Consider the following 15338-nt stretch of genomic DNA (forward strand, 5'->3'; position numbering starts at 1 on the left):
CTATGGCCGCGCCTGTGGTAGAACATCGACAAGGCTGAGGGTGAAACAACAGTATATGCACCCCCGATCCTTCGGCCCCGTAGGACATTGATTCATCCTTCATAAGCGTCGCACACACGGTTTTCATCAGTCACCTGGAACTATGAACTGCATTTTCCACGCCGTGCTCGTTGCAGCAGTGCAAGTGACGACAACGATTTTGATCTGAGATGGCTGGTTTTTCGCATTTAATCTCTTCTCTGGTCTACCTCGTGATTCTGGCATGTGCAACGGCTTCAGATCGACCTCAATTCACTCCAAACCATGGTTCCACGTCGGCTGTTGAGCAGCTTCCAACGAGCGCAATCACACCTGCACCGGACCATGAGCTCGTCCTGAGAGCGACTGCCCAAACCAGAGACCCTCGCCTATGCGGATTCGTCTCCGGCGAGTCGGGTACAATCTTCTGCTTTCCGTCACAGACGAATGGCTAACTGGTAGATAATGGCAGGAATGCCTTACATGTGCCAACCGCAGCAGTCTTGCCTGTGGAACTCCGAGCTCTCCGTTGTGGGGTGTGGTACCGCTTGGGCGTCTACCGCGTGCCTTGACTACACCCATTATCTCAGCGGTTCCTGCAACTCGATGAACTCGCGCACAGGCTGCTGGTAAGAAATCTCCTTCAAGATCTCGAGGTAAAGACTACCCACTGATTCGTTACATGTGCTATGAAGTATGAACTCGGAGTACCCCTCGTGCGTTACCAACAGTTTCACAGGGTCAATCAAGAACGGCTACTACTTGATCAACTGCGCCAAACCCGGGAACATCGGAAATTTCCTGGCCTGGGATGCCACCACGACTGGCTCTTCGTCGTCCACTCAGGTCATCGCAGGCGCAGCGGCAGAAACCCAGGTCGGTTCAGCAACATCGCCGACTGGAGTCACGCCGACGTCAAACACTAATACCGAGTCCGGGGGCATTACAACGTCCGATAAGATAGCAATCGGTCTCGGAGTTGGGATCGGCCTGCCTGCCACAATTGCGGCTATTCTGACACTTTGGATCTCACTCCGCAATCGCAATAAGTACTCGATCGTGGGCGGCTAAAGTTCCTCGGGATCAATATGAGCCAGAGCCACAAGGGGCGGAGGTTGGGAACTGGCCATTATATTCCGGCCTTCGGGTTTGGCGTTTGTTACAGAGTTGTGAAATACAGTTGATGGGCACATGACGTTCAAGGTTAACACTGTCTTTCAAAAGCACTGCTTTACAAAATATGGTGGGTGCTTCATTTGATTTCTTCGGTAGTTAATATAGAAAGGTTTAATACGAAAAAGAAGATTACCAGGTCATATCTCATTACTATGCCGAATGTTAGATAACCCTTGCTGCTGTTGGTACCGGATGTATAGAATCAGCTCGCAAACTTGAGAAGGTTTGCACGGTCAGCCGCGATGAAGCGGCACCGGGCACGAATCTTGTCAATGGCTTGTGCCAGAACCAGATCGAACGACTGTAACACGTTAGCTTTCGGTCAAGATTTGGAGGAAATACTATAATGATCGGTCAAAACCTAAATGAATCCTGGTGCTCACCTCGTCTACCCTATCTGAGAAGAAATTTTCTACTTGCGCCAAGTGCTCTGATGTGGCAAGCCCGCCCAACACCGTAGTGATGAAACCAAAACCATTTACTGAATCTTTCCTGCGTTTGTCGACTAGGATGTTCCAGTTGTTCATCAGCCAATTCCAGGATGCTATAGCACCGCCTGGGTGTTCCGAGAGAGACTTCAGAATGCTTTGACGTAATGCCCAGTTCATGACAAATGGCACGGGATTCTTCGACAGCACCAATTCTTCCAGGTCCGAGATGCCCAAATAAGTCGACGAGCTTGGAGTAATGAGCTGCAGGGCGCGAGCGATCAACTCAGGATCTGGTGAACTGCCGAGGGCAGACAGGGCTTCTAGCGGTGTGACTGGATCCTCAGCCCTGATGTACGATCTCTCCAAGGCAATTGACTTTAGTTTATCCCAAGTATCCTGTTCAGAGTTATGTCAGATATGATGTTATCAAATATTATTCCTTGAGCAATACCTTTGAATTGTCAAGGGCCACCACAGTCTTGAAAATTGCCTTTCTAAGGTTTGGGTTCAGCGCTTCCTGTTCGCCGTTAATGAATCTTTTCCAGGCCACACAGGATCTCTCCTGCACCAAGTAATGGTTCCTGAGCTCTGCAAATAGCAGCGTTCTGAGTAGGATATCTTCCGTTGTATCATCTGGGCTGAAATCCAGATATCCCTTCTCGACCAGGTCGTTCAACAATTTAGATCTGACTAACTTGAGCGTGTCAACGATCTCCTTGTTTTCAAACATAAAGGCAGCTTCTACTCTCCGAAACTGGCCCAGAATCTCTCGCCAGACGTATAAGTTTGATGTGGTATCCTTAACAGTGAGAAGAAAGTCCAAGAAATGAGAAACCCTGCATCTTCGGTCGGCAGACCCAGTCAAAACGAGTGCACCTAGATCCGAAATGATACCAACCTTGTCCTCCGAGGAAAGTGTGTTGCCAGCAAACTGCACCGCAAACTTGTGAATGCGTGACAACGGGTATGAAACTCGGTAGAAGCCGACCAAATTTGCGTTGAGCTTATAGCTGAAAAGATTCACCGGTACTACCATTTCCTGTCCCCTCATGGTGTGTTTTTCAATGCCATTTGGACCTCGGATTTGGACCGTAAGTGGATATGGCCCTACTCCAAAATCTGTATCACCATTTTGTAGAAACCTCGACTGGTTAATTGCGACTTTCCCAGCTGGGCGAAGTTCATTGACTGTCAGCAGCGGATATCCAACGGTCTGCGTCCAGGTTGCCATTAGTTCTGCGACGTCTTTACCGCTGATTTCGCTAAGTGCAATCCATAAGTCTTCCGTGGTTGCAGTGAGATATATGTGCTTGTGTAAATAGCGTTGGATGCCTTTCAGAAAGATATCAACGCCAAGGTCTTCAGCCACCATCCGGAGGATACTGCAGCCTTTCAAGTACGCGATGGAATCGAACGCCGCAGCTGGTGAAAGTCTTGGGTCTTGAATAGCATGACTCCCCATGCTAGAGTCCAGCTCGAGCGCGTCCTGAAAGCCAGCTCTGCCTCCATCGTCGGGACTAGCCAAAAAGCTCGCCCGACTGTCAAAATTGGGGATCATCTGTGAGAGAGCATTGACCGTTGCCCAATCGGCAAATGCTTCGTTAAGCCAGATGGAGTCCCACCACCTCATTGTTACGATATTGCCAAACCATTGATGTGCAAGCTCATGGGTAACGAGAAATGCAAGGCGCATCTTGTCGGCTTCTGATGGACTGTCATCTAGGAGCAGACCTCTTTCTTCGTATGACACACAACCCCAATGCTCCATACCACTGTGAGCTTGGTATTAGATACTGTCTGTCTTTGGGCCGATAGCCCTTGGAGATAAGTGTGTTCTGCCTCTTACCCTGTATGCCCTGGAATAGCAACCATATCAAGTTTCGCCAACGGATACTCAAGCCCATAATTACTCTCGTGTGTCTTCATGGCTTTTACAGCAATGTCCAACGCATAGGCGCCATTTTCGATCTTTCTGTCCAGCGGAGCCCACACCCGAATGGGGATGCGAAAGTCATTACTCTGTAGAACATTGAGGTGTCCAGCAATCATGACCACCAAGTATGTCGACATCAGAGGTGAGGCTTTGAAAATTGCTCTCTTCTTCGGTTCTCCTTGGGTGCGCTTGATTAGTCTCTCAGAATCAAGCTCCATGTTGCTGAGACAGGTGAGGTCGACATCTGCCACAATACAGACTGTGAAATGTGCTTTGATTTCTGGCTCATCCCAGCATGGGAACACTGACCGAGCTGAGATTGGTTCCATCATGGTCTCAAACCCAAACTTGACTGCACCGCCAGGCCCCTGATAGGGCGTCGGGCATAGACCGCTCATTGATCCTGGCGGTGACATTTCTCCGACATATTTCATCGTAACGGTAGCCAGAGAATTCGTGGGGAGTGTCGTATCTAGCTCAAGGTAAATAGTTTCATTTTCAGGCTGGTTATGTATGGCTATGACCGCAGCTGCGCCTTCCGCGGGATTGACTGCAGCATGGGTTACTTGGAGGCGAAGAGCATGTAGGACAATATGCCTAGTAGCCTTCCAGATGGCAACTTGTATGACCGCTTTCCCATGGATTTCGTTCTTGGCCACATCCGGCTCAACCTCAATGGTATAATGGAGAGGCCTGACCGAGTCTGGAAGTCGAAAAGGCGGGGCTACGGCAGCCGCTCTAGCAACAGCCTCACGCATTTTGGACTTTAGGAGAGGGAAACAATGAGGTTGTAAAGTGCCGCCGTAGACATACTCTTGAATTTCGATAGACAACCAAAACTAGTCGAGAGTTGAGTAGCTACCTGTGTACTCATTTACAAATTTGCAGAGCTCGCGAAAGAGGGAGCAGCGAGCGTCTAGTCCAGAACGTGCTCGGAGACTTTTGTGTGGGGCCCATGCAGGCGACCCTGGTTTCAAACCTGGTATTTTATGGGTTACCTCTGATACAAGGTGAGCAGGCAATACCTTGAGGTACGCTACTTTCTACAGCCGTGGAGCATTCGATATATTCTGTGCTGTGGCACATTAGACTATACAAACCTTAGTTGAAATAGGACTATAAGGGCACTGCGACAACTAAATGAGGCGTGTGGAACAAAAGCATTGCGGAGAGTGAATTAATTATTAATTATTAACTGTTACTGTTAATGAAATACCACTCACGTCTATTTACCCTTCGCGCATCTGTACTACGGCGTTTCATCCATTTATCCATCCACTCTCCTAGCCCACGGGAGTTCGGGCTCGCCGCAATGGACCGTAACTTCTTTTCTGAGCCTAATCAGGGCCTGCTGTACGACCCCAAGTCGTTTCCAAGATGGCGGCCCGGAGAGGGACACCAAAGCACTGAAGTCGGCACGCGGCTTTCGGGAGCGTATCATAGTTTTCACTCAACCTTTCTTGCAGCCACCTTTCCCCAGCAAGTCGCTGTTTGATCACGGAGCACGGCGTGCATTCCCCTGTAGCACGACGTGACCGTTGTCACCAACAATTTCATGGAGGACAACAGTGCAGCCCTCAATAAATGACACGAGATCAACCACAAAGCGAAGCATAGAACACGGACTGGCACACAGCCTACAGCTTCACTTTATCCTTGGCTATCAATTCAAGTACAAGCGACCGCTACCGCCGGGGTCTACTCAGTGTCCAAGCTTAAAATTAGTCGCAACAGGGATTATCGGGAGGTTCGGGTCAACTTGACTATCGTCGAAACTGAGAAGATTCGCCCAATAGCTCATGGACCAGCTCCCATACAGAGAAGCAAAACGCACTGACCAGTACTTATTTATGTGGGAGGGCCGGTAATAGCGATGGCAATAGAGACCATTTCAGGGATAGTAAGAAGTTGTCTCCATTTCGTTGGATATCATGTGGTACATGCTCGTGAGCTATTGTGCGAATCTTCTGAGTTCTAACGGTAGCAGTGACACACTTGCGGTGCGTATGCTATTCATTCCAAGAAGCCCGAATCTCGCAGTCTTAAGACTATCGCTGCATTACTCACGCCTTCCACAGAGCACATGGGTTTAGGCAACCTCAAATTTATGATAATCCAATCCTGTGTCTCCCATAAATTCAACTACAGGCACTCCGCCCTTTGCGCAACAGTCTCTCGGTCTCATAGCAGTGGCTTATCGCGAGGAGCGCATCCCGATGTGGCTGTGCTTATTGTGGCTGGCCCAAGCCAGAAAACCTTTCAAAGTGCCAAACCAAGATCTCTCGCCAATCTTGAGAACCAATCTGTCATTGTTATTGGGCGACTTTCTGAACGACCAATGGCAGACGTTTCACTCCTTTGATTCTTGTATAGTTGTATATTTCCTTCACTATTACCTTCTATTTGCTATGTGCGCCGCCTGTGCCATTCCTTGAACGAAGCTCAGACAGCGGTCTCTAGGCCCACTGCCGACACGGCCTAGTAAGGTGCGGCAGCAGTAGGAGGGCGCCTGTTGGAAAATGTCGCAGCCCTTTCATGCTGGCGGCGTAGCGAACCATCACTTTGTCGACCCGCTGAACATAATCAGATCGCTCGCTGCGCGCTGGTCCGAACTTGATATCACTCATTTGGGCTCAATTGTAGCTCTTGCTGGCGTCGCGCCATCCGCCTGGCGTTTCGCGAGAACCGCCTGGTCCGAAGTCTACGGGTGGATACGGCGCTTTTTCATAGCTTCGGTCACGGTCCCGGGGCGGGATCCACTGAATCGAAATGTCGTCAATTGGGTTCTTGCCAATGTCATAGAGTCACGCAAGATCCGCTTCTTCACTGCGCGCACAGAGTCGCAGCTCGGTCGAGATGATGCCACGGCGTCGTTGAAGAAAACCCGGCGCCGGGCGCAGTATCTCCCCCATTGGGAGACCACGTGGTTTTGGCACGAGAAGAACCTTTTCATAGTGTCCCGCTCATTAGACAGCTTCAATGCCTCTATGTGCGACCCAGGCTACGATGGAATTGGTGGCGAGGAGCTAACCATCAGCTGCGTCGGCCGCTCAGCGGCTCCTATCAGGCACCTTGTAGATACGTGCAGAGAATATTCCGAGAAGCAGATGCAATTTTTTGTCACCATCTACTCGAGAGACCGCTATGGGATATCTTGGCAGCCGAAATCCAGGATGCCCATTCGACAGCTTGACACCGTTCACTTCGACGACAAGGTGAAGGATGAATTACTTAGCGACATTCGCAAGTACCTCGATCCCAAAACACAGAGGAGGTACAGGAATCGAAGCATGCCTTACCGCAGGGGTTATCTGTTATACGGGCCCCCAGGTACAGGCAAGAGCTCTTTGTCTACGGCGCTGGCCGGTGAATTCGGTCTTGATCTCTACGAGGTAAAGATACCCAGTGTTCCGGCCGATCATGATCTGGAGCAGATGTTCCAGGAAATCCCCCCTCAGTGCATTGTGCTGCTGGAGGATATTGATGCAGTTGGCATGGAACGGGATGCGGGGGAGAAGAGCGACCACAGCAGCATCCACAGCAACAGGTCCAATTGCACACTCTCTGGGGTTCTCAACGTCCTGGATGGGGTGGGATCCCAGGAGGGCCGCATCGTCATCATGACGACAAACAAGCCCGAGCAGCTCGACAGCGCTCTGACACGACCTGGACGAATTGACATGAAGGTCTTTCTTGGCAACATCAGCCAGAAGTCCGCCAAGCAGATGTTTATCCGCATGTTCTCGCCTGAGCTAGATACCTCGGAATCGCCCTTGGACATTCATCAGATAGAATCACTCGGGTCTCAGTTTGCGGCACAAATCCCGGAAGATGCCTTTACGCCATCCCAGCTTCAAGGGTTCTTCCAACTGAACCTAGACAGCCCTGTCGATGCAGCTGAGAACATCGCTGTCTGGGTTGAGAAGGAACTTTCTCGGAAGTCAAAAGATGAAGGCGTTGAAATAGTCCGTCAAGCTCACCCCCAATTTTGATTAAATGACGGATTGTGTACAGATAGGAGGGGATTGAGATCTTACTGTAATATGATGTATACTTGCATAGAACTAGGATCAGTGAGGGACACTGATATATTGTATAGACCAGGTGGGCGGCGTTTGGGCAAGAAATAGGGATAGCATCGGAAACGATCTTGGGTTAGACACTTAGAGTTGGAATGATATTCCTTGCAGCCGAACTCACTACCTAGGTATCTACAAACGCATATATGTCGGTGTATATTGATGATTGATAGGAACGCCGTATGTGATCAGGGCCTCTGTATCTGAGGCAGCCCGAGACCCCCTACAATGTGTTAGTGGTTTGCCAAGTGGGGAAAACCAGTCCGTAAGCGCAGAGCATTTTTTGTCTGATATGAGACCAACGTGATTGGTGCGCACCCGAACAGGCAGCAGCATTCTATCCAATGGAGAGGGAGGTACATCATATAGATCTCGGTTCGTGATGTTGGTGAGCTGTTGTTTCAATGGGACCAACAGTCCCCCATAAGGCTTGATGCTTAGAATCAGATACCATTTACACTGTAGGGCCTTTCAGTGGACTCCAGGCGGCTGAAAATGATGGTTTCTACTTTGCTCTGACCATTAGCCTGCCGTGCGAGGGTATTCGTGAAGAAATGCTCTACCCCACAAGATTTCTTGCCAGCACGAGATGGAACAGAAAGTCGATAAGGCATGCACAACATACGGAGGCCTCATCTAGTTAGAGGAGGCGAAGGGATGGAAGGCTGTACTAAGATAGCTCGGGCACAGCCTCAGGGTACCCGTGCCGCATTACTCCACCTCGACGGCCGCCGTCATGATTGGGTGGAGACCGATGAGAAGCATATGATCTCAAAACTTCTCGACTCCCAGCATTCAGCAGAGTGCACATTCTCAGACATAAAACTACCAACACTGTCCCGTCCGATTTGAAAGTACTATTCGCCATGGTATTGAGACCCGTTTACTACCCACAGGCGAATATGTCAGGCTATCCTCCATCTGGTCCTCCTCCCTTCCCCCACGGAGAGGCGAGTCAGCAGCCTAATCACCATCAATGGCAGCCCTACCAGTCGCCTTCAGAGGGCTCGCCTTACCCGGGCCAAGGCTCCCCCGTGGCGTCGCCGCACCAGGGCTCCCATTACGGTCCGTTTCCCGGGCCTCCTCCTCATCAACACCCGCAATACGGGCCTCCACAGCCGCAGTATGCCGATTCTCCACCGCCGGCTGGGCAGTACCCACCCAGTCCCGGATACGGATACGGATACACTGGCCAGCACCAAGCTCAGCCTTACCATCCTCCATCCTCGCCTTATCAGCCGCCCGCTCAACCGCAGTACGCCGCTACACCTCCGGCTCCGCATGGGTACCCTCCGGAGATCAAACATGAGTATAGCCCAACGCCACCAATGGGGCAGCCGCTGCAAACCGAGGAGCAGAGGGGCCTGATGGGCGCACTTGCGGGAGGTGCCGCCGGCGCTTTTGCTGGTAAGTCCTGTAGAGTCCATCATTACGTCTTGCTTGACTAACCCCTTAAAAGGTCACAAGGTCAACCATGGACTACTTGGGGCACTGGGTGGCGCATTTGCAGGACATAAACTGCAAGATGCATACAAGGATCACAAGAAGCATAGTCGACCTTCGTCACGGCGCTCCAGCTCTTCTTCTTCCTCGTCCTCGACGGGCCACAGTCACACTGTCCAACGCCCACCGCAGCATCAAGCGCCTCCGGTCGTGCACGGCACCAAGGGCAACTATTCTCAGAGCTCCTCGAGGATATCGCTGGATAACGACCATGATTTGATTGCCGAGTGTGCTGATATCAATGGAAGCAGGAAGCTCTCGTCGATCTCGCTCAATCGACTACTAACCAACGACGACGGACACTTCCGTTGGTCGCGCGAAGGTAATTTTGCTGCCAGTGCCAGGAATGTGCGACTCATTCATGGCGGCAAGTTCCTCGAGGCCGAGCTGTGCAGTTGTAATGGAAGCTGGCGTCGGGACCAGATATGTCTGGATGAAAGGATTGAGAACTCGAACGGTAACCTTCAGATGCTATGGTGATTGTTCATCACTGCACTAGGCCGCGGGCCACAACACCGGTGACACGCGGCTTAGGTGGTTCGAATGCACGAGTAATAGACGACTGGGCGTTTGCCGGGCAGCACCAAACTTTCAAGTAGTACCGACAATACGAGAATTCTATGTTGGTCTACCATGTGTATCCACGATTGAATAAGTCGGCATTGCTTGCGCCGTTACGCAGCTCTTTAAAGTCCGCCGCAATGCCTTGTCACAGAGCGCTAAATGCTTTGCGCCTTACTAGGGCTGCGCCAAGAAGGGGGCTAATTCATTGCTTACCAGCCGCGTGGGAATCTATTGCATCATGACTCCCACTTATTTAGCGGCACTGACATCTAGTTTGCATTCCATCGAAACGGGTCATCGATATCAGTCTGACAGTGCGATCCTTGCCCATCATGGATCACAAATAATTGCCTTCTGGCGCAATCAGGACGGAGCTCACGGACAACTCGGGCTGCTCCCGAGCCCGAGAAGATGAATCAGCTCCTCGGTGGTCGGCTGGGCGTGGCTAGACAACGCGGATACATACATACCGCATCCGCCAACATTAGACATGAACCGATGAATATACCCTCTTCATACATACCTGTATCTTCCCCCTTGTGATCGTTCTTTCACTTGATTAACTTTTCTGTCACGGTATTCAAATGACTTGAGCACATTGCCTCCTGTACTTCAAGCCCTCCCACAGAAGCAAGGGCCACGAATATGGACGACAGACCAACCCCAGCAGATACGGATATCCCAGGGGGCTTCCCTGTGACACCGTCTTTGCACTCTCGGAAGCCGACGCCTGGTCGTCTAGGGTCACCCTCCCCTACCACAGATGCGAATGAGGGATATGAAGCACGAGACGGCCTTGATGTAGCCGCCCCGACTCGGAACGGCGATTCAGGCCGGTCGTACTTTGATGTTTCGACAGATCCTTTCGAAACACGGACATCAGCAGCCCATCCAGTGCTTGAAGATGCAAGTTCTACAGGTTCAGAGAAGACACTAGCTTCTCCTGTTGACGATGGCGTGCATCATGCCAGCAAGAAAGAAGCCGTCAGCGTTCCAAACGAATCTCAGCAGTCCGTACCGGAAGCCCGATTTGAGGAGATAAAGACAGGGCCCGAAACGCGTCCTCCGTTGGGTTCCTCTAAGAGCACCATTCGAAGCGAAGAAGATATCTTCAGAGTTTTATCTCAGCGTCGCACATCTGTCGCAGAGTCAAAGGAGGACGACCATGAGATCGAGCGCCTTATGTCACGCTTGTTCGGCCAAGCACGCCAGCAGCAGAGTGAAGAAGAGAACACGCGGCACTCGGGAGTCGTGTTCCGTGACCTGACTGTCAAGGGCGCTGGGCTGGGAGCCAGTCTTCAACCAACTGTTGGTGACATCTTCTTGGGACTTCCCAGATTTCTGAAGAATCTGCTCACGAAAGGGCCCAAGGCTGCTACGGGAAAACCGCCAGTAAGAGAGCTTCTTAGCCACTTCGATGGCTGTGTGCGACCAGGAGAGATCTTGCTGGTCCTCGGACGCCCTGGCTCCGGGTGCAGCACATTCTTGAAAACATTTTGCAACCAGCGCGCAGGATATGAGGAAGTTCTTGGCTCTGTGACTTATGGCGGAACGGATGCTAAGATCATGGCGAAAGATTTCAGGGGGGAGATAATCTACAATCCTGAGGACGATCTCCACTATGCTACCTTGTCCGTCAAACGCACCCTGACCTTTGCCTTGAGAACTCGTACTCCTGGAAAAGAATCTCGATTAGAGGGTGAAAGCCGTAACGACTACGTGACAGAGTTCTTACGTGTGGCAGCCAAGCTGTTGTGGATCGAGCATACCATGGATACCAAAGTTGGCAATGAGTACGTCCGCGGAGTCTCGGGTGGCGAACGCAAACGTGTCAGCATCGCCGAGGCTCTCATCACACGAGCCAGTGTCCAAGGCTGGGACAATTCCAGCAAAGGCCTCGATGCCTCGACCGCTGTAGAGTATGTGCAGTCCCTCCGCACTCTCACAAACATGGCCCAGGTATCGACGGCAGTGTCTCTATACCAGGCTGGAGAGAGCCTGTATAACCTTGTCGACAAGGTCTTGCTCATAGACCAGGGACAGTGCTTGTACTTTGGCTCTTCCGACGACGCAAAGCAATACTTCCTCGACCTCGGCTTCGACTGCCCTGAACGGTGGACCACAGCCGATTTCCTGACGTCTGTGACCGACCCCTTTGAGCGCAGTGTGCGACCAGGCTGGGGAGACCGCATTCCACGGTCTGCTGAAGACTTTGCTACTGCCTACAAGAAGTCCGAAGTTTACCAAAGAAATATTCAAGACATTGAAGACTTTGAATCCCAAATTGATCAGCAGCAACGGAGACGAGCTGAACATCGGTCGAAGAAGAATAAGAAGAAGAACTATACCATCCCCTTTCACCAACAAGTTCTGGCATTGACCAAGCGCCAAATGTTGGTGATGTTGGGTGACAAGGCCTCGCTGGTGGGTAAGTGGGGAGGCATCGTCTTCCAAGGCCTTATTGTTGGTTCTCTATTCTATAACTTACCCGACAATGCGAACGGCGCCTTCACCAGAGGTGGCGTTTTATTCTTCATCCTTCTCTTCAACGCATTGCTTGCCCTAGCCGAGCAGACTGCCGCCTTCGAATCCAAGCCCATTCTGCTGAAGCACAAGAACTTCTCTTTCTACCGCCCGTCTGCCTACGCACTTGCACAGACCCTTGTGGACGTGCCACTGGTTCTGATCCAGGTCATTCTTTTTGATGTTATAATATATTGGATGGCTGGACTTTCTGCTACACCTTCCCAGTTCTTCATCAGCATCCTCATCCTATGGACTGTTACCATGGCTACTTAGTAAGTAACCCAGATTTCTTCCACCTTCATGAGAGCCAGCCGGAGCGCTAGCGCAGTGATATCGCAACCTGCTACGAGAAGATTGAGAGAGGATTTATCACGTAGATGGGCTTGGCAAGGAAAGACGCTGACCCCAGATATTATAGTGCGTTCTTCCGAGCTATTTCAGCGGTTGCCAAGACCTTGGATGATGCAACAAAGGTCACTGGAGTAGCGATCCAAATTTTGATTGTGTATACTGGATACCTTATACCTCCCTCCTCTATGCGACCATGGTTCGGTTGGTTGCGCTGGATAAATTGGATTCAGTACGGCTTCGAGAGTCTTATGTCTAACGAGTTCTACAATCTCGAGATGCCATGCGTACCTCCCTACCTTGTGCCTCAGGGACCTAGCAGTTCCCCAGAACATCAGTCCTGCGCGTTAGCAGGTTCTAGCCCAGGTTCAATCGTCGTTTCTGGAGCTGCGTACATCCAAGAGTCATTCAGTTACTCCAGAGGCCACCTCTGGCGGAACTTTGGTTTTCTGTGGGCATTTTTCGTCTTCTTTCTTGCTATCGCCATGATAGGCATGGAAATGATGAAACCGAATGCCGGAGGCGCCGCGGTTACAGTGTTCAAGAGGGGTCAGGTGCCGAAAACCTTGCAGAAATCTATCGAGACAGGAGGCAGGAAAAAGACTGACGAAGAGTCTGGCTCACCCACGGCAGCCAGCGGTCCAGATCACGCTCAGCAAGAAGAGAAGGACAAGCAGGCAATGAAAAACGTCGCTGGAAACGAGACTGTCTTCACCTTCCAGAACGTTAGCTACACCATCCCCTACCAGGGAGGGGAGAAGAAGTTACTGGATCAGGTTCAGGGGTTCGTTCGCCCTGGAAAGTTAACAGCCCTCATGGGTGCCTCGGGCGCAGGTAAAACGACCCTTCTTAACACGTTGGCTCAGAGAATCAACTTTGGCACCATCACCGGCGATTTCCTGGTCGATGGTCGAACGCTCCCTAAATCCTTCCAGAGGGCTACCGGGTTTGCTGAGCAAATGGACGTCCACGAACCCACAGCTACGGTGCGAGAGGCTCTTCAATTCTCAGCTTTATTGCGCCAGCCTCGGGAGGTGTCAAAGGAGGAAAAGTACGACTACTGCGAAACTATCATCGACCTAATGGAAATGAGAGATATTGCTGGAGCCATCATTGGCAAGCCCGGTGAGGGTCTGAATCAGGAACAGCGGAAAAGGCTCACAATTGGAGTTGAATTAGCATCGAAACCTGAGCTGCTGATGTTTCTTGATGAGCCAACTTCAGGTCTCGACTCCGGTGCTGCCTTCAACATTGTCAGATTTCTTCGCAAACTGGCTGATGCTGGACAAGCCATTCTGTGCACTATTCACCAGCCCTCTGCTGTGCTCTTTGAGAACTTTGACGAACTGATCCTGCTGAAGTCTGGTGGGCGCGTGGTATATGCTGGAGAACTTGGAAAGGACAGCCAGAAGATGGTCAAGTACTTTGAGGGTAACGGTGGGCCCAAGTGTCCGCCTGACGCCAACCCAGCTGAATGGATGCTTGAAACAATCGGTGCCGGCAACCCAGATTACAAAGGCCAGGACTGGGGAGATGTCTGGATCCAATCCAAGATCTATCATGAACAGATCCGGGAAATCGGCCAGTTGAATGAGAAGCGGCGGAACGTCGAGCACTCTCGGAACGTTCAAGATGAACGGGAATATGCTATGCCTCTGTTGACGCAGACGCTGGCCGTCGTCAAGCGATCTTTCATCAGCTACTGGAGAACGCCCAACTATATTATGGGAAAGTTTATTCTTCACATCTTTACTGTGGGTTGGCTTTAATCCGGTTTCTTCGGTGGCAAAACTAATACACTATAGGGACTTTTCAACACCTTCACATTCTACAAGCTTGGATACGCTACCATCGATATGCAATCGCGTCTCTTCTCGATTTTCATGACTCTGACCATCTCCCCGCCCCTGATCCAGCAGCTGCAGCCTGTGTTCCTTCAGTCACGTAACATTTTCCAGTCTCGTGAAAACAACGCCAAAATCTACAGCTGGTTCGCATGGACCACTGCCGCAGTTCTTGTTGAGCTCCCATACGCCATCGTGGCCGGAGGTATCTACTTCAACTGCTGGTGGTGGGGACTTGGCGGATACAAGATGTCCGGCTTTGCCTCGGGTTTCACGTTCCTCTGCGTCATCCTCTTCGAGCTGTACTATGTTGGCTTCGGGCAAGCCATCGCAGCGTTCAGCCCTAACGATCTCTTGGCCTCACTACTCGTGCCGATCTTCTTCCTTTTCGTGGTCTCGTTCTGCGGTGTTGTCGTACCGCCCGAGCAGCTTCCCACTTTCTGGCGTTCTTGGATGTATTGGCTCACCCCCTTCCACTACCTACTTGAGGCTTTCCTCGGCGTGGCGATCCACGATCAACCAGTTAGATGCGACAAGGGCGAGTTTGCTCGTTTCTCGGCGCCACCCGGCCAGACGTGCGAATCTTACACTCAGGCGTACCTAAGCCAGGCGGGCGGGTATGTACAGACTGGCGCCGATGGGCTGTGCGAATTCTGCCAGTATGCGACCGGCGACGAATTCGGCCGCGGCTTCAGCGTGTACTATAGCAACATTTGGCGCGATTTTGGGATTGTGTGCGGTTTCATCTTGTTCAATTACGCAGTAGTCTATATGGCAACCTTCCTCAGATTCAGGGGCAAGAACCCGTTCAAGGGAGCCTTGACCAAGCTAAAAAGCCGATAATTATTTGTATTCAGAGATCGGGTTAGAATCATAAAGGTAGACTCTAATATTTAGATTTCAGATAAAAGTAAGA

General features: G+C 51.2%; 5 protein-coding genes across 5 annotated transcripts; 4 read left to right on the forward strand and 1 right to left on the reverse strand.

Moving 5' to 3' along the window:
• Positions 1–209: 209 nt before the first annotated feature.
• Positions 210–1089, forward strand: JN550_002525 (uncharacterized protein; the record flags this gene model as incomplete). The annotated part of the gene is made up of 3 exons (XM_049313830.1): positions 210–435; positions 491–647; positions 714–1089. 3 exons carry the CDS (start codon positions 210–212, stop codon positions 1087–1089), a joined length of 759 nt encoding a protein of 252 aa, XP_049175816.1.
• Positions 1090–1396: 307 nt separating this feature from the next.
• Positions 1397–4316, reverse strand: JN550_002526 (uncharacterized protein; the record flags this gene model as incomplete). The annotated part of the gene is made up of 4 exons (XM_049313831.1): positions 1397–1495; positions 1578–2021; positions 2077–3397; positions 3472–4316. 4 exons carry the CDS (start codon positions 4314–4316, stop codon positions 1397–1399), a joined length of 2709 nt encoding a protein of 902 aa, XP_049175817.1.
• A 1761-nt stretch (positions 4317–6077) lies between these two features.
• Positions 6078–7550, forward strand: JN550_002527 (uncharacterized protein; the record flags this gene model as incomplete). Its single annotated transcript, XM_049313832.1, has 1 exon — positions 6078–7550. One exon carries the CDS (start codon positions 6078–6080, stop codon positions 7548–7550), a length of 1473 nt encoding a protein of 490 aa, XP_049175818.1.
• Positions 7551–8539: 989 nt separating this feature from the next.
• Positions 8540–9620, forward strand: JN550_002528 (uncharacterized protein; the record flags this gene model as incomplete). The annotated part of the gene is made up of 2 exons (XM_049313833.1): positions 8540–9044; positions 9097–9620. 2 exons carry the CDS (start codon positions 8540–8542, stop codon positions 9618–9620), a joined length of 1029 nt encoding a protein of 342 aa, XP_049175819.1.
• Positions 9621–10349: 729 nt separating this feature from the next.
• Positions 10350–15265, forward strand: JN550_002529 (uncharacterized protein; the record flags this gene model as incomplete). Its single annotated transcript, XM_049313835.1, has 3 exons — positions 10350–12502; positions 12649–14332; positions 14384–15265. 3 exons carry the CDS (start codon positions 10350–10352, stop codon positions 15263–15265), a joined length of 4719 nt encoding a protein of 1572 aa, XP_049175820.1.
• Between the last annotated feature and the right edge of the window lie 73 nt (positions 15266–15338).

This window comes from Neoarthrinium moseri (genome assembly GCF_022829205.1).
Source record: "Neoarthrinium moseri strain CBS 164.80 chromosome Unknown scaffold5_Wmoseri_CBS_16480, whole genome shotgun sequence".
In the NCBI taxonomy this organism is placed as follows: Eukaryota; Fungi; Ascomycota; class Sordariomycetes; order Amphisphaeriales; family Apiosporaceae; genus Neoarthrinium; species Neoarthrinium moseri.